Source organism: Lissotriton helveticus, chromosome 3_2 (genome assembly GCF_964261635.1).
Source record: "Lissotriton helveticus chromosome 3_2, aLisHel1.1, whole genome shotgun sequence".
NCBI lineage: Eukaryota > Metazoa > Chordata > Amphibia > Caudata > Salamandridae > Lissotriton > Lissotriton helveticus.
This window is the reverse complement of record NC_136062.1, coordinates 440,189,766-440,217,166: the sequence shown is the minus strand read 5'-3', so window position 1 is coordinate 440,217,166 and position 27,401 is coordinate 440,189,766. Positions and strand designations below refer to the sequence as shown.

At 48.6% G+C, this 27,401-nt stretch overlaps 1 protein-coding gene across 2 annotated transcripts in view; it reads right to left on the bottom strand.

Annotated features, from left to right (window-relative positions):
* Positions 1–27,401, bottom strand: part of TTC17 (tetratricopeptide repeat domain 17) — a 516,894-nt gene that overhangs the window by 357,347 nt on the left and 132,146 nt on the right. For both annotated transcript variants that reach the window (XR_013609678.1, XM_078684342.1), the window contains exons 10-11: positions 26,446–26,558; positions 21,208–21,354 (exon numbers count right to left, since the gene is read on the bottom strand). Coding sequence is in view for 1 of the 2 variants with exons in the window: in XM_078684342.1 (XP_078540468.1) it covers positions 21,208–21,354; positions 26,446–26,558 (260 nt within the window). In the remaining variant the exon portion in view is untranslated. The remainder of the gene's footprint in view (positions 1–21,207; positions 21,355–26,445; positions 26,559–27,401) is intronic.

Here is a 27,401-nt window from a genome sequence, read left to right as displayed (position 1 = left end):
CATCCCCAGATTGTTTTTCGCCATTGTGGCAGGAGATGGAGTGAAAGTGTAAAGGATGTCCATGCTTACGAATAAATACAATAGTATATCTGCAGCTGCGACAGGCACCGGGGAGGAGGGCGGGCGATATGAATGTTAGCAGCCCTACATGCCAAGAACAGATGCATACTGGTAAGTAGCATATTCAGTTCGAGGCATGTGGGCTGCTAAATTCATATCTTAGCATAGAATACATAGCAGTCCCTCCATCAGCGGCGGTTGCCCGTGCCAGCTGCAGAAACCTGAAAAAGTGTCTTGAGAACAGCCTGTCCTACAGCTGCTTGCTGCTTGGAATGCACATCAACACAGTAGTGTTTTGTGAAGGTATGTGGTGTGACCCACGTGGCTGCTCTGCAAATATCCTCTAAAGGAATGTTCCCTAGGAAAGCCATGGATGCCCCCAGCTTGCGTGTGGAGTGCGCTCTGGGGGGTATTGTTAAAGTGCGCTTGGCTTTTTGATAACATATCTGGATGCACTTAACAATCCACCTGGCTATCCCTGCTTTGGAAATTGGGTTGCCTTTGTGTTGTGGTGCGAAGGCAACAAAGAGTTGTTTTGTCTTTCTAAAGGGTTGTGTTCTGTCTATGTAGTACATCAACGCCCTCCGTACATCTAAGGTATGGAGCATTCTTTCCGCCACCGTTTGCGGGTTTTGAAAGAATGCTGGTAAGTCAATAGTTTGGTTAAGATGAAACTGTGACACCACCTTAGGAAGGAATTTAGGGTTAGTGCGTAGCACTACCCTATTTGGGTGAATTTGAATGAACGGCTCTTGTATGGTGAGCGCTTGCAGCTCACTGACACGCCTCAGAGACGTAATAGCTATCAGAAAGGCCACTTTCCACGTAAGGAATTGGAGCTCACACGAGTGCAGTGGCTCAAATGGTGGCCCCATCAGTCTGGTGAGAACGACGTTGAGGTTCCACACCGGAGCTGGAGGTGTTCTTGGGGGAATGACTCTCTTCAGACCTTCAAGGAAGGCTTTAATGGCGGGCACTCTGAAGACAGAGAGGTGCTGCCTGTTCTGAAGATAAGCCGCTATGGCTGAGAGATGTATCCTAATGGAAGTGTACGCCAGATTGCACTTGTAGAGATGTAACAGATAGCAGATGATGTTGGGAATAGATGCATCTAGTGGGTTGATGTCATTGGACGTACAGTAGATGACAAAACGCTTCCACTTAGCAGCATAGCATGCTCTAGTAGTTGGTTTCCTCGCCTCCTTGATGATACTCATGCATTCTGGAGGTAGGTTAAGGTATCCAAACTCTAGGACTTCAGGAGCCAGATCGCCAGGTTGAGCTGTCGTGGATCTGGATGCTGAATGTCTCCATGGTTCTGCGTCAAAAGACTGGGCGTGAGGCGCAGTCTTTGGTGCGGCACCACTGAGAGTTCGAGGAACGTGGTGTACCAAGCTTGTCGTGCCCACGTTGGAGCAACCAGGACGAGAGTCATGGAGTGCTGCCTTAGCTTTCTTGCGACCAGCGGTATTAGAGGGGCTGGCGGAAAAGCGTATGCAAATTTGCCTGACCAGTTCATCCATATCGCATTCCCCTGCGACTGTGGGTGAGGGAACCTGGCGGCAAAGAGTCGGCATTTTGCGTTCTCCTTTGTTGCGAACAGGTCTATCTCCGGATGACTCCACTGCTGGAAGAACGGGTGGAGAACAGAAGGGTGTATCTCCCACTCGTGCATCTGATGGCTGTATCTGCTGAGCAGATCCGCCATCTGATTGTCCTTGCCCGGGAGGTGTTCTGCCATGAGGAAAATGTTCCTCTGAATGGCCCACTTCCACATGCTCTGAGCCAGATGAGACAGCTGTGGCGAGTGGGTGCCCCCCTGTTTCTGAATGTAGTACATCGCGGTCATGTTGTCCGTCCGGACTAGCACGACCTTGTTGCTCAGATGTACAATGAAGGACTTGAGCGCCATGAAGATTGCCATCAGTTCCAGATAGTTGATGTGCATCTTCTGTTGCTGCGTCGTCCATAGTCCCTGCACTGTGTAAGTGAGCACATGTGCTCCCCAGCCCTGGAGAGATGCGTCCGTCGTCAGGACAATCTGCGGCACGGGCTCGTGGAACAGTCGGCCCTTGCAAAGGTTGTGTGGAGTCCACCAATGCAGAGAGTCGTATGCCCGACTGGTAACCAACACTAGGTCTGTCAATTGCCCACGAGCCTGTGTCCACTGATTCGCTAAGCACTCCTGGAGCGGGCGCATATGTAACCGTGCGTGAGGGACTATGAAGATGCAGGAGGCCATCATGCCAATCAACTGCATGAACACTCTCGCTGGCAGGGAGTGTCTTGGTCGGAATCGTTGGATCAGTGACTGAATGCTGTCGATTCTGACTTGGTTTGGCTGAGCCATGGCTGTCAGGGTGTTGATCGTAGCACCCAGGAACTGCCGGACATGTACCGGCTGAAGATGCGATTTTGGGTAATTTAGGGAGAAACCCAGATCGTGAAGAAGGTGAATTGTAGTCGACATGTCTGCGGCGCACTGTTGCTCTGACTTGGCCTGTACGAGCCAGTCGTCTAGGTAGGGGTAGACATGGATATTCTGCCTCCTGAGGTGCGCCGCCACTGTCGCTAGACACTTGGTGAACACCCTCGGGGCCGTAGTGACTCCGAAGGGTAGTACTTTGAACTGGTAGTGCCTGCCTTGAATAGTGAACCTGAGGTATTTCCTGTGTGACGGGTGTAGCGGAATGTGGAAATAAGCATCCTTGAGATCTAAGGTCGCTAAGAAGTCTCCCTGGTTTAGCAAGGGAAGAATCTGCTGTAGTGTAAGCATATGGAAATGCTCTGACAGTATGTACAGGTTGAGGGGACGTAGATCGAGAATGGGCCTGAGAGAACCGTCCTTCTTTGGAATAAGGAAGTACAGGGAATATACCCCTGTGCCTTCCTCCCCCACCGGCACGAGCTCGATTGCGCCTTTTTGCAGCATCGCCACCACTTCCTGCTGCAATAAGTGCAAGTGCTCTGCGGACATAGGCCTTTGCCTCGGTGGGATGTTGGGTGGAGTGGATTTCAGCTCTAGGCAATAACCATACTGGATTAGTTGTCGCACCCACCTGTCTGTGGAGATGTTTCTCCAGACGGGCAGGAACTGCTGCAGTCTCCCCCCGACAGGTGTTATGTGGTCGGGGGGCAGTGACAGAAAGTCACTGTTTGCTTGGAGTAGAGGTGCGGGAGCTGTTGTTTCCTCTGCCGCGACCTCTGTTGCTGTTATTCCTATAACCTCCCTTGTTCTGTTTAGTGAACGAGGATTGCGCCCCACCTTTGGAGAACTGGGATTGTTGACCCATCTGTCCTCTGGTGACTCCACGTGCACCTGAGCGACGAAAATTGCTGCCACGAAACTGTTGGGACTGCAGGGCCCCCATAGACTTAGCAGTTTCCGTGTCCTTCTTTATTTTCTCTAGGGTGGTGTCAACATCCGGACCAAACAGACTATCAGGATTGACTGGCTGATTCAGAATTGTTGTTTGAATATCCTGCTTAAACCCTGAGATGCGTAGCCAGGCTTGTCTTCTCAGCATAACGCTAGTGTTGATAGCCCTAGCAGCTGTGTCCGCAGCGTCAAGTGCACACTTGATGGCTGCGTTTGATATTAGCTTTCCTTCCTCAATAAGCATTTTGGTGCCTTCTTGGAACTGTGGGGGCAGGTGTTGTATAACCTGTTCTAGGGTGTCGTAGTGCGCCCTATCATAACGCGCCAGGAGCGCCTGTGTATTTGCGATGCGCCAAAAGTTTGCCGCCTGTGCAGCCACTCTTTTGCCTCCTGCCTCAAGCACTTTGGACTCCTTATCCGGGGGAGGAGCTTCACCCGTTGTCTGGGAGTTGGCACGTTTCCTGGCATTGGCAACCACAAGAGAGTCCAGTGGCAATTGTCCCCGGATGTAGACGGGGTCCGCAGGCGCAGGCCTGTACTTCTTTTCAATGCGAGGGTTGACCACTCTCGCCCTTGTAGGCTCCTTAAAAATGTCCCCAGCATGTTTGAGAACACCTTTCAGCATAGGAAGTGTCTTTACTGTCCTTTCAGATATGGCAAAGGTGTCAAAAAGGAAGTCTTCCTCAACCGGGTCGGCATGCATGTCCACATCATGATTGGCCGCCGCCCGTTCAATTAGTGCATGAAATCCTGCTGAGTCCTCAGTCGGGGATGCACGAGCATTAAAGGTCTGCGGGTCTTGGCCCACACCTTGGGTGTTCTGGTCACCAGTGTCGTCGTAAGAATCTGGTTGTACATCAGGTTCATCGATAGGAAAATTGTACTGTTCATCCTCATCATATTCCTCACCCACAGAGTGTTCTGGGGAGGGAGTAGGGCTCCGTCTTGGAGGAGGCTGAATCGGTTCCGTGAGGCCTGAGGCGTCAAGGGGCACCCTCTTCTTTTTCAACGGGATGACGTAGGGGTCCACCGGCTCCGAAGTGATCTTCCGTTTATAGAGTGTCAGCTTGCCGGTGGCAGCATCGATGAAATGCTCTGAATCGTCTTCCGATTCGAGTACACGACGTGGAAGAGGGTCAGGCAGCGAGGAACCCTGTTTCGGAGCCGATTTCGTCGAAAACGCTTTCGGCGCCTCCTTAGGTGGCAAGAGAAAAAGGAGTTTCCCAGAAGGCTTAGCCGGAGCGTCCTTTTGCGGCTGCGGTGATGGCATCGGAGCCGATGGAGCAAAGGCTTTCTCCCTGATTCTCTGCAGTGACTCCGCAATGGGGGACGGTACACTGCCAGTGGGTTTCGTCGCCGACAAGGATGCTTTGAGCGGTCCCTCGGATCCGACGTCCTCGCGGGCCTTGTGCGTTTTGGGCGCGGGAACCGTCTTCGGCACCTCCGAATCTTGAGGCCGGGGCGCAGACTTCTTGGGCGTAGCCTCTTTGGAGCCGACCTTGGCGGGCTTGGACGGCGCCGGAGCCGCTGATCCGTGCCGACCATCTTTCTTGGGGGCCCCTTCCTCGGGCGTCGGTTTCGATTTCGGAGCATCGGAATCGACAGACTTCCTCGGCTTCTGCGGACCGGAGGTCGACGGAGCCGACGGGGTGACGGGCACCGACTTCTTCACAGGCACGGCAGCCAGCTTAGGGACACTCGAGTCCTTTGGTTTCAGTTTCGATTTCGGGTCGGCCATTTTAGGTGTTGACGACCCCGACGGTTTCAGTTTCGGTTTCGAAACAGCGTGCCCAGCAAGTGAGTCCGTAGCCGGGCCCGAAGGCGGGGCTGTGGCTTGCGGCAACGGGTCCTGGGTAAGGCCGACAGGCGATCCCGTGTCCCGGTCGGTATCCTCGTAACCTTCGGGGCAGAGCTCGTCCTCAGAGCTATCCGCCGCGGCCCCATAAATCTCATCGTCGTCTCCTACCTCTTCGACGTATTCGAGGACCTGACCCGCGACTCCGTCGTCGTCTCCCGGATCCGCCTCGACCTCCGTCTGTGATGGGGAGATTTGTAGAAGGTGACCCTGGACCTCTTCTTCCGGGTCGCCGAAGATGTTCTCCGGATCTGGGGCCGCTTGCCTAGCTTCCAAGCGCACCGCGCGCCGAAGCTTGAGAGTTTTCTTGGAGCGGAACTGTGCACAGGCCTTGCACTTGCCGTCGTCGTGGTCCGGTGAAAGGCACTTGTTACACACGGGGTGTAGATCGATGTGTGGGTACTTGGACCCACAGAGCGGGCAGTACTTAAACGGGCTCCGCTCCATGTCCGTAAAGGCTTGCTGTCGTGTCGCGATGAGAAGGCCTCAAAGTTTAGAAAGCGAAGAAAACTCCGCTTATTCCGGCTTCAAGAGACGGAAGACTCGAGACCGAGCGCAGACAATACCGACGCAAGAAAATCGAGGCCTTTTGGCCGGTAAAAGATAGTGTTACTTGGTTCCGACAGTAAGACGTCGAGACCACATCCGAACCCAATGGCGGAAAAAAACAATCTGGGGATGGAGCCGATGCCCATGCGCACTGTAGTCCAGGGGAGGAGCCACCTATCTCAGGATACTTCGAAGACTCTTCCAGGACAACAATGTGCAATCATCCGAGCCCAACACTAGGCGGCGATCTAATGCTAAGATATGAATTTAGCAGCCCACATGCCTCGAACCTTGTATTTCAATTTGGAAACCTGACAAGAGCATGGTCTACAGCAATATACCACAGATAGTCATCTGCCAGTTCCACAAAACCTGCTAAGCTGCCAAAGATTGAGCGAATTGCCTATGGCTATTTCTTTGATGACTTCTCATCGGATTCAACTGATCCACCACCGCTTTTCATTCTCAGGCTGAAAATGCAGGTTTTCTATCTTTGGCTTAAAATGACATATATTGTTTCTCCTTGGTTACATCTTTGGATTACAATTGGGTTACTTTTCCTGATCCTTTGGATTGGTTTGGTGATTGTCTTTTTCCTGCTTCTAAATGGAAGATATCTTCCAGAATACTCTGCAGTACAACCAGTGAACTTGGTACTCAAATCACATGCATCATCGCACTGTGAACGGAGACCCTTTCCCTGGTGAACATTTCAGTGTTCCAGTTCCTGAAGGAATTGTTTGGGATGGGGTATCGTATGATGTGTATAGCCCCACTGAACTGCAACAAATTCCTCATTTGTTCAAAATTTCTTTAAATGATGTCTTAACCCCTAGTACTGCTTCTGATGATTAGGACATTAATGCAGTGTACGAATTACTAAAAGATCCAGAGCATTCAACTGTGTTTTCCTCAGATGAATTGTATGTAGGTACATCTAATCATGATGACATGTTCTGTTTTCAAAATTATGGTCATCACTTCCTCCATAAAGCAAGTGTTTCAGATGCTATTTGCAACTACACTTAATGGGAATATTGACATATTCCACCATTGGGTAGTACAAAAGCATTTGCAAATTTTTCTGGTTATGACACAGCCAACCCAGCTTCATATTTTTATAAGCTTGCACCAACACCTGCAAAGAAAAATATGATAAAGACACTAAGCTGATGTATATTGTGCATCTTTTCTTTCGTAGCTGTCTGGACAAGGTTACAGAGTAACCTTGTAGTGGGGAGAGGAGTTGGCCTAACGGCTAGGGCGCTCGACCTCGGAACTGGGGACCTGGGTTCAAGTCTCGGTAACGACGCCAAAACCTCCTGTGATTCTGGGCAAAACACTTAATCTCCCGTGCCTAAAAAAAAGAAATGTGTGTTCGTCCTTATGTAATGTAACTGGTGCTATGTAAAGCGCTCTGATACCTGATTCGGTTCGGGTCTAGTTCGCGCTATATAAAACTCTGCAAAAAAAAAAAAAAAAGGTTTTGACTTCTGCGAGAGACACTATAGATGTAAAATCTATTTGGAAGATTAGACACTGGCAGGTTCAGGGACCTTAGGCTTTGTTCACAGCATGCCTCATACCACAACCAATAATTCTCCTGAACAAAACTGGGCAACCAACATGTCTTGGACTAGCTAAGATGAAAGATTTGAACACACCACAAATTCCCACATTTGCATGATTTGAAAATTGACAACAATTTACACACTACAGTGGGGATACATTAGATGCCATGCTGCGTATTGGCACATACAGTCTTCTGACCCCAATTGGAAGGGATTGTTTGGCCACCGGACACTAGCGGGTGTCAGGCGCAATTCCTGGGTAACATCGAGGGTTTCAAAATTAATAGACCTGCTGTGTTATGTGCAGTCTGAACATTCGGGGGGGTGGACCCACTGCCCTGGCATACTTCAGTCACCCCTCTAGCTGGGTGCCCTATGCCAGAGGTGTGGGCACAGGTGCATGAGCCCTGTGCCCCTATAGTTCCCAGGGCCATTCCTGGGCACTGTAAGCGCAGTGATGCCATTAAGAGTATATGGTGCTGGGAGGTTGTCACTATGAACTCCACAGCACCATAATGGCTACACTGAAGACTGACAAGTTTGGTACCAAACTTCTCAGCACATTAAACCCGCATTGATGCCAGTGTGAGATTTAATGTAAAATGCACCAGAGGGCATCTTAGAGCTGCCCTCTGAAAACCTAACCTTCAATCTACGTCTGGGCTGAGTGGCTGCAGAGGCTGCCATACAGCAGAAATGTTGCTGGACCCCTGGGTAGGAGAGCCCCCGCTCTCCTGGGCCTGCTACAATGCACATCCTGGGCGAGGCGCTAGGTCTCCTCCCCCAGGACAGACAGGGGGAAGCTTCAAAGGCATGCCGCCTCTGTGAGCTTCCCCAGGCCATTTGCTGTACCCAGCAACCACCCCCCACCAGTCCTGACCCCCACTCTGGCGGGAAGACTGGTGAGAAATCCTACGTCAGGAAGGGGGGGGTGCCAGCCTGTGCCAACCCCACCCCTCAGGTGGGGGAGGCGAGTTGAAGTACGACCCCGGGCCCCAGCCATCTTGAAGATGGGGAGCTCTGCCCAATCCCAGCCAGGCCCCTGACCCCTTCCACAGGAGAGGAGCAGGCTAGGGGGTGTACCCACCCCAGGACAGGGACCCATTGGTCCCTGCCCTTGCCATACCAGTAATGCCCCTAAATTCAGTATTTAGGGGCTCCCTGAACCTTCCTTCCTCAGATTCCGATACCAAAAAGAAGAAAGAAGATCAAGAAGAAGAAGACCTGCCGCGCAACTGCTAACAACAGGACAACAACAACTGACTTGGCCCCAGCCCTACCGGCCTGTTGATCCTGGAACATGCTCCTGCCTAAACCCGCCGACTCCCGTGGACAGCAACCTTGGGACACCCAGAGGACCTGCCTGCCTTGACCCTCTTGAAGATTGGCACTCCCATCAGCTGAGGCTCTGCTGCAACAGCCCACCTGGTGCCAGCCAGGGAGCTCCGGACCAGCCCACTCTGCACCAGCCGAGCCCAGGCCGTGCACAACCGAACCAAGACCACGAGGACGTCCCCCCGGTGACTGGGACCCGAAGTCCAGTGCCCAAAGACCCTCCTCGACGAACCAGACGACGCCTGCAGACTTAGAACCAGGGGCCACCCCAACCGCGACCAGCCGTGGGTAAGCTATTCCGACACCCAAGACACCCCTGCACCCGGCGCCCTGCAGCCCCCTGTGGGCATGGTACACAGGAATGGGTGCCATGTCGACTCTTGTTTTAGTTCTATACTTAGGCACTCAGCCTGCAAAGGCAGTGTGTGGGTACCAGGGTACAGGGCCCCTGAGGGTGGCACAATAAGAGCTGCAGCCCTCAGAGGTCTTCTCTGGTAACTATGCCCTGAGTACCTAGGGTACCATTTACTAGGGGCTGACAGGTGGCCAGAGATGCCAATTGGGTCTTTTCGTTTCAGCATAGTTTTAGGGTAGGAACACAGGCCCTGGGTACCTGGTTGGCAGGAACCCAGGGCACACTCAGTCAGAGCACATCAGTAGTTCAGCAAAAAGTGGGGGCATACCAATGCAAGAAAGTTGGCACTTTCTCACACACAGTAAAATGAATTTTCCTGTTGTCCTGTTCTACCTCCTCCTCCAAATAAACACAGAGCTTTAAGCAAATGGGTTACGAAGAACTTCCTCAATAAAAGGTGCCTTCTTACAAGTTGAATTATCCTTTCACTCCTCGTTAAAAGGCTATGTAGAGTCTGGCCTATTAAGATGGGCAGCATCGGCTGGAACGTTTTGAAGACCACAATAAGATCCTCAAGAGGACTTTTTGGGGCAACCATTGACTTCTACACAGTATCTATGGTGGTCCTGTCGTTTATAGCAATGATATGAAGCTAAAGGTATGATTGCAGTGTCATAATCGCTTTAAGAACTAGAGTTCCCAAGGACAGTGACGTCAAGCTGCTGTTTTTTCTCCAGAAGTTAAAGAGTGCTAGAAACTCTGATAAAGCATTAGAGACAAACTCTACAACCTATCATTCTTTTTTACTTCTCAAGGAGTATATCTTTTTTACAAGTAGTGTAGGAAGCTGGCTCTGTGTAGGTCGTAATACTGTGCACAGAGTCCAGGGGTTCCCCAAAAGTGTATGGGGCTCAATGTAAAACCCAAAGTTCTCTATCAGTGATATTGTGGCCAAGCAGCCTTATACACAGAGAGGGGGCACGGCCAAGATGGAGCCGAGTGCGGATGCATTGTATACAGCTCCGCATGAGGCCTGCCAAAAATCCTGCAAAATACCTGCAAGTTCCTGCTACGCACAGCGGCAGATGAAGCGCTGCACCTCCAGACAACGCTATGCCCCCACTTTTTGCTGAACTACTGATGTGCTCTGACTGAGTGTGCCCTGGGTTCCTGCCAACCAGGTACCCAGGGCCTGTGTTCCTACCCTAAACCTATGCTGAAGCCAAGCCTACTTGCATCGCAGCCTGAAAGGCGCGTCCAACGGACCAGGGGCCATAAGCCGACACTTGTTGGCTGATGCCTGGCCTTACGGACCCAGCAGACTGTGTACGAGACCGCGCTTGTCCCCAACTGTGAGCAATAACGTCTGCAGCAGACCGCTGGATACCTGTGCCCGCCCCAGTGCAGCGCTGATGATGGTGAGTCCTGGTTACAGATTTCAATAAAAGACTGCAAGTTGGGGAGCTGGGAGCAGTCAGCACTGGGCCTCTGCCGGAAGGCCTAACCTGGTCCAGCAAACTAACAAGCCCACTGGCCATACAATTGACGACCGCACCCTGCACCCCACATCCCCCTCCTTCGCCCACTAAATGAAATACGCAGCCCTCTACCAAAACCACGTGGGCTCATCGCATGATGTGAGCAGCCGGGGAGCTCGGCAGACACCAGACGGCCCAGGTGCGGTCCCGGCGGGACCTGTGACTCGACCCCTGTGGCTTTTGGCATGAAACGGTGTTGAGGACTGCACCTTGGAAGAGCCGGTGAGCAGCATAACACACTGAGCTGGCCGGATGCGTGATTGCTGATAGCAGGTCCGGTGAAGAAATCCTCCAACACAGAATCGAAGGCCAAAGAATGGAGCTGTACCTCGAAGCTTGGTTCTCCACGGACATTCTCAATGGCAAATACTCCAAATTATTTTCGGTCCAACAGGCGCATCGAGTACCGGATGCACCGCCCTGCTCACGGGCAACCCCTCCAGACATGTGAAAGCACGATTGTTCAACTATTGCGACATCCTTCAAGTGACAAGGGCCCACAGCACATGGCAAATCGAAAACGCCACAGTGCATATTTACCCGGACTATAAGTTATCAGTACAACATCGCAGATCCTCCTACTTGGAAGTTAAAAGGTGCCTCTGGGACCACGAAATACGATATTCGCTGCAATACCCCGCCACGTTATGCATTCGGCACAAAGGTAGCAATATCCTATGCTATACTCACGAGGAGGCCTGAACCTGGATAGAACAGAATGGTCTTGCACACGCCCGACCGGATCATCGGCAGATCCCCGTCACCCATGGAAAACCACAACCACACGCAGGTACCGAGGTGAAGGATGAGCGCAATGCCCAACCAAAGCCCAGGTAGCAAGAGAGGGAGCAAGCCATTAAACAGGCCATACACCAGGGTAATCCTGAATCCCCCTCAAGGTCTGGGTGCAGGCATACCTTTTCGATCTTAGCCTCTAGCAAAGAAGATGAACAGTAACAACTACCTCCTACCAACTTGGAATAGAAGGGCACTAGCCAGATGTGTTAAATGTCACACAGTAGATCAATACCTATGGAGGCATAAGATCTCAGTGGAACTGATCCAGGAAACACATCTCACAGCGCAAACCCTCACATCATTGCCAAAGCATTGGAGGGGCACAGTGATAGGGACTACATACTCAGGACTTGCATGGGGCACTTTGATACAGGTAGTGCCAGGGATTCCTCTACAGACCCTACGCGATCCTGGAGGGTCTCCTAGATGGCTCCCCAATGACACTGGTCTCACTATATGCACCAAACTCAAGGCAATCTTCGTTCCTGCAAACAATGACTTTGTCATTAAATAGCGACCCAACGGCACCAACATATTGGGGTGGGTATTATAATTGTGTTTAAGATCTAGAATTCGACCGCTTACACATGCCACTCCCGGGGGCACCATCAATTGGCCTAGTACGACACATGAAGGACTGGGCCAGTAACATGCAATTAAGCGAAGCCTGGCGTAGCAAACATCCCATAGCACAAATTTAATCACACTGCACAACAATCCATGATCTACACACGAGAATTGATGCAATATACTGCTCTGCGACTGCCATATTCAGGGTGTCACATGCGGAACACTTAGCCCGCACGATATCGGACCATAGCCCATTACAAATGCAGCTGATGTAGGGAACACACAGAACAAGCATTTCGACTTGGCGCCTCCCCTTACAGAAGATGCAGCACTACACACATCCATAAAGCAATCCATCAATTCTTACTTTTGAACGAATGCCGGCTCCGCTACATATGCATCCATAAAATGGGACGAATTCACGGCTGTCCTTCGTGGACAGGTAATCAAAGAAGTATATGGATCTCTAATGATGATCACAAAAGAGCTCCAAGACCAGGAGACAGAAGTGCAGCAATGTGAACGCCTTTCCCCCACAGACCCACCCATTATACCCGCCTAGCAAATGAACAGACTTTGCACTTTAGACTACAAGCAATACTTGGCCCGGCAACATACCGAAGGAGGCAAAGCAGGCAAGACATTGGCATGGCTACTAAAAACCGACGCCTCGCAACCTCCGATCACGATCAATGTGCTTCAGATGGCCAATTGGTAAACACACAGGAAACAATTAATGATTCCTTCTATAAATACTATGCTTCCCTCAACAAAGCTCCCGACCCCAGTGACCCTACAATCATCCAGCAGTTCACGTCACATGCAACAGTCCCACAGATAACGCAAGCCCAATACACATTGCTTCAGGCCCTTAAATGCAAAACTGAGATCTGAGACTATTAAACAGTTAGCTTGTGGCAGGAACCCGGGAGCAGATGGCTGGCCGTCGGAATTCTAAGCGACTTTCTCGGAACAACTTACTCCCCGTTGATGCACTATATATGGGGAGGCATTTGAATGGGGGGGAGCTCCCAACTCTCTACGAGAGGCGATATTGGTAGTATTACCAAAGCCAGGTAGGGACCCACTCCAAATGTGCTGTTATCGCCCACTGTCCCTACAGAACTCGGATTACAAAATCTTGGAGAAAAAAATTGCCAATAGATTAATGGAAGTAGTAACAATACTGGTCCATGAGGACCAGAATGGGTTAATTCCAGGGAGAAGGCGTAGGCCGTACAGGGCCAATAGGCCCACCGGCCCGCGTCGACGCACCGGGATGTAGCTGGTGATGTCGAAAAGTCTATTCGATGTCGAAGAAGTTTATCTAAAGTTTCACGCTTCGAAAATGCAGAAAAAGTGTTTTCTAACCCGAGGCGAAAACTTTCATCCGAACCCAGTGGCGGAAAAAAAACAATCTGAGGATGGAGTCGATGACCATGCGCAGTATTGTCCAAGGGAGGAGTCACCTATCTCGTGACTATAAAGACTTCTTCCAAGAATACAACAACCTGCAATCATCCGAGCCCAACACCAGGTGGCGATCTATTGCATAGTATACGATCTGCAGCTCATATGCCTCGAACATACCGGTTTAAACCAACATCGGCTCTTTAAATTGCTGGAGTGGACACGAACCGAAGCAGATTTGCCATGGATAGCTGACTTAGACATTGAAAAGGCATTCAATACCCTGGGAAGGCAATTCCTACTGGCTGTGTTGGCTAGATTGGCATGGGCCCTAACTTCCTACGATGGGTAAAGATCTCATATACAAAACCGCAGGCCAGAGTTCAGACAAGTCGCACTATTTCGCCTTCTTTTGAAACAGAACGTGGAACGAGACAGGGATACCCTCTATTGCCCATTATTTTTGCACTGACCATGGAGCCTCTGGTGTGCATGCTCCGCTACCGTGTCCTAGACTGGGGCATACAAGCGTACAAGCAATGGCATATTGTTTCTCTGTATGCAGACGATGCGCTCCTTTGTCTGCGTGGCCAGAACACAGTTCTGCAGAAACTAATGGAGCTACTGGATGAGCATGCCCGAAAATCTGGTCTACCGGTCAATTGGTCCACATCCATAGTATTTCCAACAAGCATTTACAATGCAACGGTTTCGCCTTTGGAAAAGTTTGAGTTATTGGCATTGTAAATGACAACATTTGTATTTATGTGTTGGTTTTGAAAACAGATAAATAATTGCCATTGTCATTTACATTGCAAATAGCTTTAACATTTCCAAAGGCGAAACCGTTGCATTGTAAATGCTTGTTCAAATGTTGGTATGTATGTTTGTGATTCGGCAAACACGGCGAGGTTAAACAGATGATACAAAAGAATCTGTGACCTCACATCAGTGCAATGCTCGGAGGATGGCGGGGTTCCTGGAAGTCATACACAATGTGCATTGGTTCTAGGGGGTGTGTGCTTTTGGGGGGATTCTGGACAAACAAAAAATCGGAGCACGTGAAGGGGCGAACGTGCTTCATACCATCGAGCTCTAACCCACTATAATGGAGAACATGAACTCCAGCAGGGTGATGTCGAGGGCAGCCACGGAGGCGAAACTTGTTTGAGTAGTGAATAAAATGCGCAGTACTATATGGCCAGCAAGGCATGCTCTTCAAACATAAAGCCAATGTACGGGAGGGGACGTTGACACTGAATGAGGCATGGTCCTGGCAACTTTGAAATGAATGTATACAGGGGCGGGCAGCTTTTAGAAGCAAGTGCCAGAGAATGGGTGCGCGTGAGAACCGAAGCGAGCAAGGGTGCGGCACAAGGAAGGATCCCGTAAATATCAAGATTATCACACGTGGGGTGGGCAGTCGATTGCAGTTTACGTTGAGCTGTATATAGAGGTTCTCGCGTGCAGATCTCGCACGTCCGGCAATTACGAATTTGTAGGTAAAAGCTCGCGACCCCCCGCCCCCAAATCTACGCCGGTTACAAGTAATTACTATTGTAGCATCCTCAGTTTCCATCAGAGAAATCCAATTGCAAAATCACTATATAAAATAAGTTAAAATACAATGATGGGACCAGAACATGGGTGGTCCCGTTTTATTCGATAAGGAACGGGCAGCCCGAATACGGCCCTTTTAATGCACCGCGGTAAAAAAAAACTCCCATCTCAAAGGTTATACCAGGTTGCATGAGAACTGAACTGTCCCGCGAATCATTAAAGTGCATTAAGGACAGCGAATATATATCTGATCACAAAATTCTATAAGCCGTAGGCAGAGAAACACCTATTGCGCGGCCCCGAGCCCCTCAAAACAAAGCGACCTCCCCGTGCGTCAAGGTACAGAGGTCTGTGTGAGCTTTTCATACCTGCGATGGCGCCCTGCCTCGCCCCGCCATGCTTCTTCTTTCTTCCCCCCGGGCTGCGGGGGCGGGCACTTCCGGCCGGCCGCGCTGGGATTGGCCGGCCGGCCAACCACTTCCGGGTCGCTGCGGGCAGCGCAGCGGCCCTTCTCCTTAGGTAGGCAGGCGGGGGCTGATTTTTACGGACACGGACGGCGGGAGGGGGCGGGAGTGGACACGGACGGCGGGAGGGGGCGGGAGTGGACACGGACGGCGGGAGGGGGCGGGAGAGGACACGGACGGCGGGAGGGGGCGGGACAGGACACGGACGGCGGGAGGGGGGGAGAGGACAGGGACGGTGGGAAACGTGCACAGGACAGCGAGGGGGGGTGGAAATGGACAGCGCATCAGTGAAAGGGGAGGGAACGGGAGAAAACGTAACTCCGCCCTGGGAAAAAATCTCGGGAACGCCCCCGAATCTGGTCCGGCCTTGACGGACAGATCTCTGTTCCAATGGCTAGCCTCCATTTATGGAGCTAGCCAATGGGACAGGGGGGCGTATTCCATTCTCCTTACTGGAAATCAAGAGATTTCTCTGGAGGCGGAGCTAAGAGCTCCGCCCTCCAGCAAAACCTAATAAAGCCCTGGTTTATAGATCAAAGGCGTACTCTACCCTGCACCCCACTCACCTGGGCTTTTGACAAATTTAATTATTTGGGTCCCCAAATGTATCACTCTCAGGCAAGCCTGATAGAAGGTAACTTGGGAAAAGCAATTTCTAGAGCCCAAGCTGCCCTCCCATTCTGGACGAGTGTACCTTTATCTCACATGGCCCGAGTCACCATCTCTAAGATGCAGCTACTTCTTCTTCTCTTATATTCTTTCTCAACCCTCCCCTACAGACTACCGCATATGTTTTTTGGGGACTTAAGAGTCACTTCTTGTGTCCCTGATTTGGGGTGACTCTAGGCCCAGAGTGGCACTCCAGAAATAATACCTCCCTCTATCTGAAGGGGGCCTAGGAGCGTCTAACTATGAGCATTACTATGCAGTTGCTCAACTCCAATCGCCTCTGTGGTGGCTTGCGAGCAGTAACCTTGTTGAACTAGACCCCTGGGCGGTAGCACTGCGACAGCCACCCATGATAGGATGGCTATCAGGCTCCAAAACACCATTACAGAAAAACGCAGGGCAACCTCCTGATGTCATCGGCTAGACATGGATGGTTTAACTATGTTATACCTAGTCACCAGCCCTCACCAAATTCTTCAAATCTCTCTCAAAGTGCTCCCGGGCCTTAATACTTGCCATAAGCGCCCAGTACTGGAAACATAGCGAACTGCAGGACTTGATACATGGGGGGATCTATTTGCGGGTTCGAACTTATGTGACTTCGAGAGTTTGATGAATGCTTATGGGGTACCGCCAGGGACATTCCTGCTCTACGCAACATTGGCACAGCAACTCTTAAAGATATGGGCTAACACGCGCACTGAACCCACTACATCCACAGTACTGCAAACTGTGCTAACGCATGGACAGGGCAAAAAGGCGATGACAATGATTTACAATTCCCTCAGACCCGACTCGACACTTCTGCTGGCGCCACTACACGAATACTGGGACTTGATACTGACAACCAGTGTCACTGATAAGCAGTGGACACAATGCATAAGCTACCCTAAAAATATATCCACGAACGCTGGGGTGATATATACGCAATTTAACTACCTATGCCACACGTATTTAACACCGCATAGACTAGCACGCTTGTACCCTACTGCCAACGACATCTGCCTTAGGTGCCTAGACACGGACGCTACATTCCCCCTTATGGTCTGGACATGCCCCCGACTCAGGACATTTTGGAATGACGTAGCTGGGACATTTACAGAAACAGCAGGCACCCAGATAGTAGCCTTGTGCCTACACTTTATACTCGGAATCACGAAACGCAATGCCAGACGTAAGAGCTTTAATACATTTCTAGATCTGGCCCTGGGTCTGGCAAAATGCAGACTAGCCATGGCTTGGAAGTCACCGGCGGGCCCCAACACGCAAGCATGGCTCCTAGATCTCCATGGGGGGGCTAGTGGCAGAGAACGAGACCCAATTGACTAACGCTCCGTGAATACCCCTTTTGGCTAACCCCATGCAATGGCGCAATTATCTAAGCACAGATCTCCCGCTTAGCGTTGCTAAACATATTATGTTATGTTAAAATGTCTTATAGAGCGCATGTACACAGTTTGGTTTCTTGGCACTGTTGCTAGGAGTTGCCAGAGCCCTATTGATTTAGTCGTATGCTTGGGTGAATAACCATGTCTGGAGAAGTCTTCTGAATCTAGAAAGGTCAGTGCAGGTTCTGATGTCAAGTGGTTGGGTGTTCCAGAATCTAGGTGCCAGCACTGCGAACCTGCATCCGCCTTGTCGCTTTAGTTTGTAGAAGGGTGTGACCAAAAGGTTCATGTGGGCTGAACGCAAGTTGCGGGTTGGTATATGCCTTTGAATAAGGCTAGAGACCAATTTTAGGCTCATGCCATGCAAGGACTTAAAAATAAGGCAACCAAATTTGAAGGCGCATCTTTGTGGTATGGGAAGCCAATGCAACTTCCTCATGACAGCGGAAACGTGTTGCCATCTGGGCTGCTGAAAGATCAGTGTAGCAGCCTGGTTCTGCACCAGTAGCAGTCTTTTAGTTAGATATAGTGGTATGCCGAAATATAGGGAGTTGGCATAGCCTATGTGCGATATAACCATGGCTAGATCAACCTGTACCAATGCTTCCCTAGTGAGGAGTCTGCTGGTCTTCCTTATCTTTCTTAGCTGAAAGGAGCAAGTAGAGATTACTAATCCAATCTGAGTTTTCAAAGTAAGGTCACAGTTGATTGTCACCCCAAGACTCTTGGCTGAGGGGAATGGAATGGGGGGGAGAACCCAGCTCAACTGGCCAGATACCTAGATACACATACCTAATTGCATACCGCCAGATTAAAAAATTTAGATCCACAGCAGATATGAATGGACAGTTTCGGCCAGATACCATTACTCATGTTAATGATGTTAAGACTTGCGGCATAGAATGTAGATATTGGTTCATGATCGCTATCAATACTACGGCTTGGCACCCCACCAAAGCTGCTCTTGTAACCGGATGTGTAATAATGTACATATCATCATTGATATAACATACTTGTACAAATTGTTGAAAATCAATCACAATTATTTAAAAATAAATAATACCTAACCACAGAGAAGTGTAAGACATATTGCACAACAGTTATCAATAATGGACACACGACTCAAGAAAAAGATCCAGACCAATTTTAGAAAAATATACTTTGGTTCTACTTTATTATAAGACCAAGACCAAGACCTTCGTAATAAGGTTGGTACGTTTTTAATTAAAAATTCTTTTCACTTTGAAAATTGAAAGTTAATAGTAATCCTATGGGGAAAGTAGTTTTGCGGGTAGTCAGGTAAGTACTCAACTTACAGTTCCAATCTCCAGGACCAAAGGTCAGCAGTAGGCAAGGAGTAGGTAATTGCCAGTACTGCACCACAAGCGTAATAAGGGTGGCAGGTTGCAGAGGTCAAAATCAAAGTTCGGCCCAGTGCATTTCAATGGAGGCTGGGGTCCTTGGAGCCACGCTGCTTGTAGGAGAGTGAAACGGTTGCAGGGCCAAGCTTTGGGTGTTAGGACCAGCACAGGGGGAGGACACAAAGCAGACCTTAAACATACATAACAAGTGGCACAGGGGGGGCCGGGTACTCACACAGCGTCAGCGTCCAATGCAATCCTATGGAGTTTCTTCTTTTTGGAAACAGGCTTCAGGCATTGAACCAGAGGGTCCAAACAGAACACCAGCGACAGCATAGGAAAGTTGAGGGTCACAGGGGCACCGCTGGTCGAGCTCACCGAAGCTTGGATCTGCGGGTGCAGTGGCGCCTTTATGACATCAAACATCCTACTGTGCCGGCGGCAGGGGGGGGGGACTCTACTGATTCACACTGCAGGCGCCTTCATGGGGTCAAGAGAGGTCGGCCAACACCCGTTTTGGAGTCCTGGTCACTAGGGAGACTTTACTGGGCAGTTGGGCCACTCAGACTCGGGCAAGGGGCGAGTCGCGGATCCGCCTGGATCTTTAGTCTTTGCTGTTGGCTTCTTCTGGACAGGTCCGCTGTCCACAGAAGATTGGAGTCTTTGTTGAAGCCAGCAGTCTTCCCAGGGGTTTCACAGGTCACTGGCTGCAAGACTGGTTGCAGACAGGCCAGTAGGGCTGGGGCCAAGGCAGTTGTCTTCTGGCTTCTACTACAGGGTATCTTCTTTCTTTGTAGGTAGTCGCAGAACTCGTTTCCAGGTCTAGGGGCGTTTTAGGGGAGTAGCAGTTCGGGCCAATGGGCACCTTTCCAGGGGGACTACACCCTCTATTATGCCACCCTCCTGTGGGAGGGGGGCATAATACAAGCCATGAAAGGAGGGGTCTCCCAATCTTCAGGATGGCGGGACTGTAAGATCAGCTTAACCTCACCTTCCCCACCTTAAGGGTGGAGTTAGCAGAGGTGGGTACACCTCATATTCGCCTTATGTTTTCTCGATTGTTTTCCTGCCCAAAGTAGGGATGTAAACCGGAGCTGGCATCTGCTGCCAGCAACAGAGGCTTGGGGTCGCTTTACAAAGGCAGCAGGCTGTTCAAGCACCCCTCTTCAAGCCTTGGCCAATACTGGGGGAAGAAGTCTGACACCTCTGTCCAGGATATGCATTGTTTTGGGTGCCAAAGAGCAGGGGCTCTCCACACAGGGGTCTAGAAACCGGTCTGGTGGTGGCTGGCTGCCTACAGGTGGTCGGAGACCACACCAGGGTTGGTAAGTTTTTTTAGGGCACCTCAGATGTGGCCTCTGGGTACTTGGTACAATAAATCCCACACTGGCATCAGTGGGGATTTATTAAAAGGAGCAGTTTGGTACCAAACACTCCCATGTTCAGTGAAGCCATCATGGTGCTGTGTAACTCAAGTTGTCGAGTTTCCAGCCAATGTACACTCTATGGCTTCACTGGTACTTACAATATAAAGGAATGGACCCCAATATTGTAGGGGCATATCTGCTCCTGCAGAGATGACCTCACCTGTGGTATAGGGCATCCTTCCTTAGGGCTGGGAGGCTGGATAGAGGGGTGACTTACCTATGCCTTCCGGCAGGGATGGTTTGGCATGGCACCCAGGCAGGGGGCCGTATCAACTTTGTTGTTTTCTCCCTCACAGGAGCATGCAAGCTGCAAGTTCAGTGGCATGGTCTCAGTGAGAAGGCATCCAGGGGACCCTCTTCATCTCTCATGCCCAAGGTACTCAGGGTACTATTTACTAGGGACTTATAGGAGGTAGAAGAACACTGGCACAGGGGACCTGGTTGGCAGGAACCCTGTGCACTACAAGTGAAACCACATCAAAACCAGGCAAAAAGCAGGGGGCTAACCATGCAAAAAGAAGCACTTTCTCACAGGTAGTTTAGACAATGTGTTGAAATTGAGATATGAACAAAAACTGTGCTAGCACCTTCCCAGGCAGAAACAACACCCCACCTCCCAAATTTCTCAGTGCAGTTATGTGATAGGCTCCAATTAGAAAATGTAGTGCCTATGTCTAATGCGGTCTTATCCGAAAAGTTACTGCTTTCTTCAACACCTTTGTGAGCTTCAGGTTTGCTACAATGTTGTTTTTTCCAAGCCAGTTAATGGACTGGCTACGATTCCTGTGAGATAAATAGCACATGCCTACAGGAAGATGCAAAGTTTCCAGATGAAAATGATATTGAATGGTCTACACTCTTGGTAGCCCAGGATGCGAGGCAAGACAATAGCTATGAGCAAGAATAACAATGACTTACTCTAAAAGTACTCGATTCCTGGCCCCACACCCTTAGGACAGAGCGTGAGACAAGAGGAGATGACTCAGGCTGTTGGAGGTTGCTCTGGTTCAAGGGAAGCTTCAGATTCTCCGGCATCATCATGGAGGCGGATACTTCTTCATCAAACTGAATGCAAACACAAAAGGTAAAAATGGCATTATTGGGCAACACAAGGTCATACAGTCTTGGCATGCTCTTCAAACTATCAATAGAACAACAGCCAACAGTTTCACTCACTAACAGCTTCTGCACATCTTCATGGAGTACTCACTTTTGTGAGAACAGGGCACAGTAGTAACAAAATCATCAACCCTTATTTATTTGTGACTTTTCTCTTCAACTTCAGTCTTTGATTTTTATAGCCAGAGTATCACATCACGTGGATTTGCAAAAGAATCAGTCTAGGTATTTAAATGAGACAAACCTTAGTCTGTCTCAAATATAATTTATGTTACCTGAAAGTCCACATCATGCCATATACAAGAAAAAGAGCTCAAACCTTTAATATATATGCTGTACAAAGATATCAGAGGGGTAGACCTGCAACAAAACAAGTCTTTGTAGCACTCCTTTAACAGTAAATCTACTAAGGTGCAGCCAGACCAGGTACTGTTGATCCAGTTTACTACATGTTAAATCCAAGAACACGCCATGCACACAACCCTGCCAGGAGCAGTCATGACCCATGCAGAGCCAATCTCCTACTATGACCGTCACTGGTGGAATAACAAAAGCACATCACTCATTCAAGACCAAACCATTCCAACACTAAAACACTGATTGGGAAAAGGGGATGACAGGTCACAACAGAATAGTTCTGAATAAAGACAAAAGTGGAAGCAGTTAATTAGTATAAGTCTTCTGCCCTGAACAAAACAGAAAACCTCATATTCATTTTGAGACACCTTTCTAAAGAACTACCAGACTGAATAAAAAGAAAAAGAATGAACTTCCTCTTCTTTACCACACAGAGAAAATGAAAGATCAAAATTCCAACCTTGTATAGTGCACCAAAACATACTACTGAAAAAAATAAAACAAATGTACTACCACTGAATTACTTGTTCAGCCTCCTGCTCGCAGACAAGATGGCAAGAAGAAAACCTTAGATAACTCTTCTACCAAAAGTTAAATTGCTTTTTGATCATCACTGGACCTTCAAGAGGTTGAATGAAAGCTGAAGGACGTCATCAACATCAGGGCTTTGAGTCTAGAAACAATTTATATTTTCTTTTATGCTTCTTAATGCTGTCTTCCCATTCACACCGTTGCCCTGACTGAGCTTTTGAAGCATGCATTAACAGGCCTTTGGTGTGACTCATTGCCATCATCACTAAGAATCCAACCTTTGATGGATTATACCTTTGAAGATTTAAACCTTGAAGAGTACCAAGGATACTATTCCCACTGGCTGTCCCCCCGTGTCCTGAAAACCCGCTGTGACTCCTTCTTCAACCACGCACTTGTCAGGGTCGAAACATCGACGTACCTATACAATGCATACCCTACCCTCTCCACTCCACGTGAAAAGCAGATTCAGCATAAGACGGATTAGAGATGCATGTGTTTAGGGACGGATGTCATTTGAAATGAACATTTTAGATATCTTTTATACAGCACTGTATATAGTTAATTCACCTACAGCACCTTGTCACCTCTATCTCACCTAATAACTTATAAGTTAGTCCGAAGTAGCTTTTCAATGACTTTTGTTTGCCTGTAACAGCCATACTATGTTTTAACCAGAAAACTGAAATATTGTAAAAAGAAAAAAAACAACTAATGCTGTCAATATACTGCTTTTTGAATGAATCAAAGTGGGTGTGTTCTTTCTCCATGCAAAAATATTGATGAAACATTAGGAAAATGCTACTTACCCCGTATGCATTTGTTCTTGGCATATAGAGCTGTAGAGTCATATGCTGTGCATAGATCGCCATCTTGTGTTGGGTCCAGATGTTTGCACTTTGTTTTTCTTTGAAGAAGTCTTTCCAGTCATGCGGCAGGTGACTCCTCTTTTCGGTGATAGTACGCATGGGCATCGACTCCATTGTTAGATTGTTTTCCCGCACAGGGTGATAATGGAGTTAGTAAGAGTAGTAGAAGGAGATGTCCATGAATGCATTTATCTATGTAAGATGCTACTACAGCAGGTATAGGTACCTGGGGAGGCGGGTGGGCGCATATGACTCTACAGCTCTATATGCTAAGAACAGATGCATACTGGGTAAGTAGCATTTTCTGTTCAAGGCATATGAGCTGTAGATCATATGCTGTGCATAGACTATATAGCTGTTATCTCCCTACTAGGTGGCTAAATGGATCTGTTGCAGTGGTCTGAAATAGTGAACGTAAAACTGCATGGCCCCCAGTTTGCATGTAAAGTGTGATCTAGGGGGAACTGTTAACATTAGTTATGCATAGCATATTTGAATGCACTTGACTATCCACCTTACAATACCTGCTTTTGATATGGGATGACCTGTGCGTGATGGAGCAAAATCGAACAAAAGTTGATTTGTGTTACGGAAAGGTTTTGTCCTTTCTATGTAATAAAACAATGCTCTTTTCACATCTAATGTGTGTAGAGCACATTCTGCCACTGAATCTGGTTGCGAGTAGAACACAGGTAACTCAGTCACTGATTTGAGTTGGGGGGGAGGTGCAAATGCCCTTACCGTTGTTACCCCTGTAACCTCCCCTTGATGAAGAGGTTTGGTTATTTCCCGTAAAGGTGGAGGTGGCTTCTGATGAGGTATTCTTGGTACCTCCTTGGTAAAAAGAGCGTCGAAGGGGAAGCACGACCCTGTGTGGACTGAAGGGCTCCCATAGATTTGGCTACCTCACTATCTTTCTTCATGTTCTCAAGTGAAGAATCTACCACGGGGCCAAATAGATGTTCCTTATCGAATGGGGTATTTAAAATGGATGTTTGAATCTCAGGTTTGAAACAAGATATATGGACCCAGGCATGCCTCCTTAAAAGGACATTAGTGTTTATAGCTCCAACAGCAGTGTCTGCAGCATCTAGAGAGCATCTTATTTGATTGTTATCAATAAGTTGCCCTTCATGAACCAGATCTTGTGCTTTTGATTTGTGTTCCGGGGTAAATATTGGATCAGTTGTTCCATTCATCCCAGTGCGCACGGTCGTATTGCGCTAACAGTGCCTGAGTGTTGGAGACGCGCCAGAAATTGGCTGCTTGAGAAGCTATTCTTTTCCCAGAAGCGTCAATAAGTTTTGAATCCTTATCAGGAGGTGGTGCCTCTCCTGTTGTCTGGGAGTTGGCTCTTTATCTTGCATTGGACACAACCAGGGAGTTTCGAGGGAATTGTCCCCTTAAATATACTGGGTCCGATGGTGCTGGCTTGTACTTTTTGTCCACTCTAGGGGTTAGAATACGAGCTCTGAATAGGTTATTAAAAATGTCATCTACGTGCCTAACAATCCCTTTAAGCATGGGTAGTGTATGTGATGACTTCTGTGTGGTACTGAGGGTTTCAAAGAGGAAATCCTCTTCTAATGACTCCTTATGTAGCTGCACCCCATGGTAGTTGGTAGCTCTACCCAGTAACTCAATGTAGCCTACACTATCATCTGATGGAGATGGTTTGGCAGGGTACAGGTTGGGATCATTGCCCATGGGCGAATTGGTGTTATAATCGTCCCATGGGTCTTGTATTGGCTGATCATCATCCCTATCCTGGTCATCATCCTCATCATCTTGGTTATCAGGAGTATGTGGTGGTGAATGTTCAGGTGAAATTGGTTGAAGCTGAGGGGAAGGTGGTGACAAAGGAAGAATGTGTGGAGGAAGAGGAGGAGGGGAAGGGTTAGTTCCAACAGATCTCTACTTTATAGGGATGTGATATTAATCTTCTGCATCAGCCCTTCTTTTTAGAGTGACTTTAGTTGTGATATGGCCAGTCTGTGGATGGATATTCAAAATCTTTTGTTTCGGATACGTTTTTTTAATAGGGGCATCGAAACTGGGCTTGTAGTTGTTTTCTGCACATCTGTGTGGTTCGATGCTGAAATGTTCGGTGCTGGAGCCGACACCGATGAGGTATCCGGATCCGACAAATTTTTCGGGGCCAAATGGTGGGTGTCGGTGCCGGACTTGTGTTTCGACCCCGAAGGTCTGGGCTCCGAACTCGGTTTAGAGGGCGTCTTTTCAAAACCGGAAGGCTTTTTGGTAGGCTTCGGTGCTGAGCAAGAGGGCAGAGCATCAAATGCGCGATCTGAGTGCCGACCAGGGCCTGAGGGTGCGGGTTAGAAAGGAGCCTTCTTTTTAATTAAAATTGTTTCTTGGGATGAAGGGGGAGCTGTACTCACGGTACGTTGACCATGTGGGATGTCCTCCTCTTGGTCGGATTCGAATTCTGAGATGGCGACCGACTCCTGCTCCTCCTCTGTTCCCATGGCCTCACCGGCCTCTTAGGTCCGACTGTTGAGCGAAGATGTCTGGAATGGAGCTTGTGTGCTGGCTTTGCATTTCGCAACTTCGAGTCAGACGGTAGCGAAGTGTTTCCTTAGAGTGGAAAGCCTGGCACATGTCGCAGTCTTGTTCTGTGTTCCAGGACAAACACAGATTACACACTTCGTGGGAGTCGGTGTGCAGGTATTTCGCATGTCACCGAGGGCAGAATTTGAAGGGAGTTAGTTCCCTCGACTGCAGGTCAACCCAACGCGGGTATACCAGATGGCCTTCCACAAACTTTCCATTCAAAAGATTATTTTAAGTAATTACGATACACGAGAGAAAGAGACGCGATCGAAAACAATACCGTTGAGGGTATCTTGCGCATTGAGGGAAACCGAAGGAACGTGTGGAACCGCAACAGTAGACGTCCGAGCCCGATAGCAGAAACAAACAATCTAACAATGGAGTAGATGCCCCGTGTGTACTATCACCGAAAGGAGGAGTCACCTACCTGCGACTGGAAAGACTTCTTTGAAGAAAAACAAAGTGCAAACATCCAGACCCAACACTAGATGGAGATCTATGCACAGCATAAGATCTACAGCTCATACAGCTGTGATTAAATTTCACAGGACGGCTTACCCATTACAGAATAATTTTTGGCTTGCAGGCGTCACATAAATGTGCAAGCCTTGTTGCTTTACAGATCGACTGCACACATACTACCCAAGGGCATGATTACAAAGAGCGTTTGGCCTTTAGAAGAAGCAAAGTCAAATTATGGTGGACTTACCTGCACTAGGGCAACATGCTCAAAGATTTCTCCCCGGTGATAGCGAGCAGGGAGGTCCCATTGGCAGTGCAAACTTAGCTTTTGTGGACCGAGGCGGCACATCTGGTGGTTCCCTAGGGTGCAGAAAATAAGGGGTTGAGTTTGAAAGGCCCATTTTCATGATTGTTATACCATAGTTATTTGTAGCAATAATTTGAGCATAAATATTCTTTATTAGGACATGAACAGATTTAAAGGTTGCAAACAGATGCAAATCAAACAATTTTCACAGGTAAACAGAGCTTTTTGAGATAATTTTTTTAAAAATGAGCGAGGAGTCAGTAAAAATAATTAAATGAACAGGTAAGACTAACTAAAAAATCTGAACTAAATGATCTGCAGTAAGGAAAACTTACATTACAGAATATGCTTTTTCTTTGAAATCATAAACATGTCGAGATCTACATGCGGAATGCCTGAAATACATCTTAATACACACATAATTGTCAAGTATGAAAATAATTTAATGAATATCCATACACAGATTAACGCTCTCAGAATTTTTTCTTTTAGAAAAATATATCGGTATTACAATTTAAAAAAAAAGTAGCGACCTGGGTCCTTAGGCATTGCTTGTTTAAAGACCTGTATATCAATACCTAAATTCAGTCAGCCTAGAAGCTCCATGGTCCTAAAATGCATGTCAGAATTAGCCTTGCAATTCCTAGTTGACAGTAACACTCAACTAGGGATCCCAAAAACAAATTTCTAACCATTTTCTAGTTAAACAGGAAGGCTGTTTGACTTTTTTTTCAAAACAGTTCTATGCATTAGAAGTGGTAAATCCACCTGTACTGGTTAAATGAAATTGGTGCAGCATTAACACAGGTGGCGGGCCTTCTAATTTAAAAAGATCGAGCGATCAGTCGCCTGAACCGCAAATTAAACCTGTTCAGAATTACCCCCACTAGGCACCG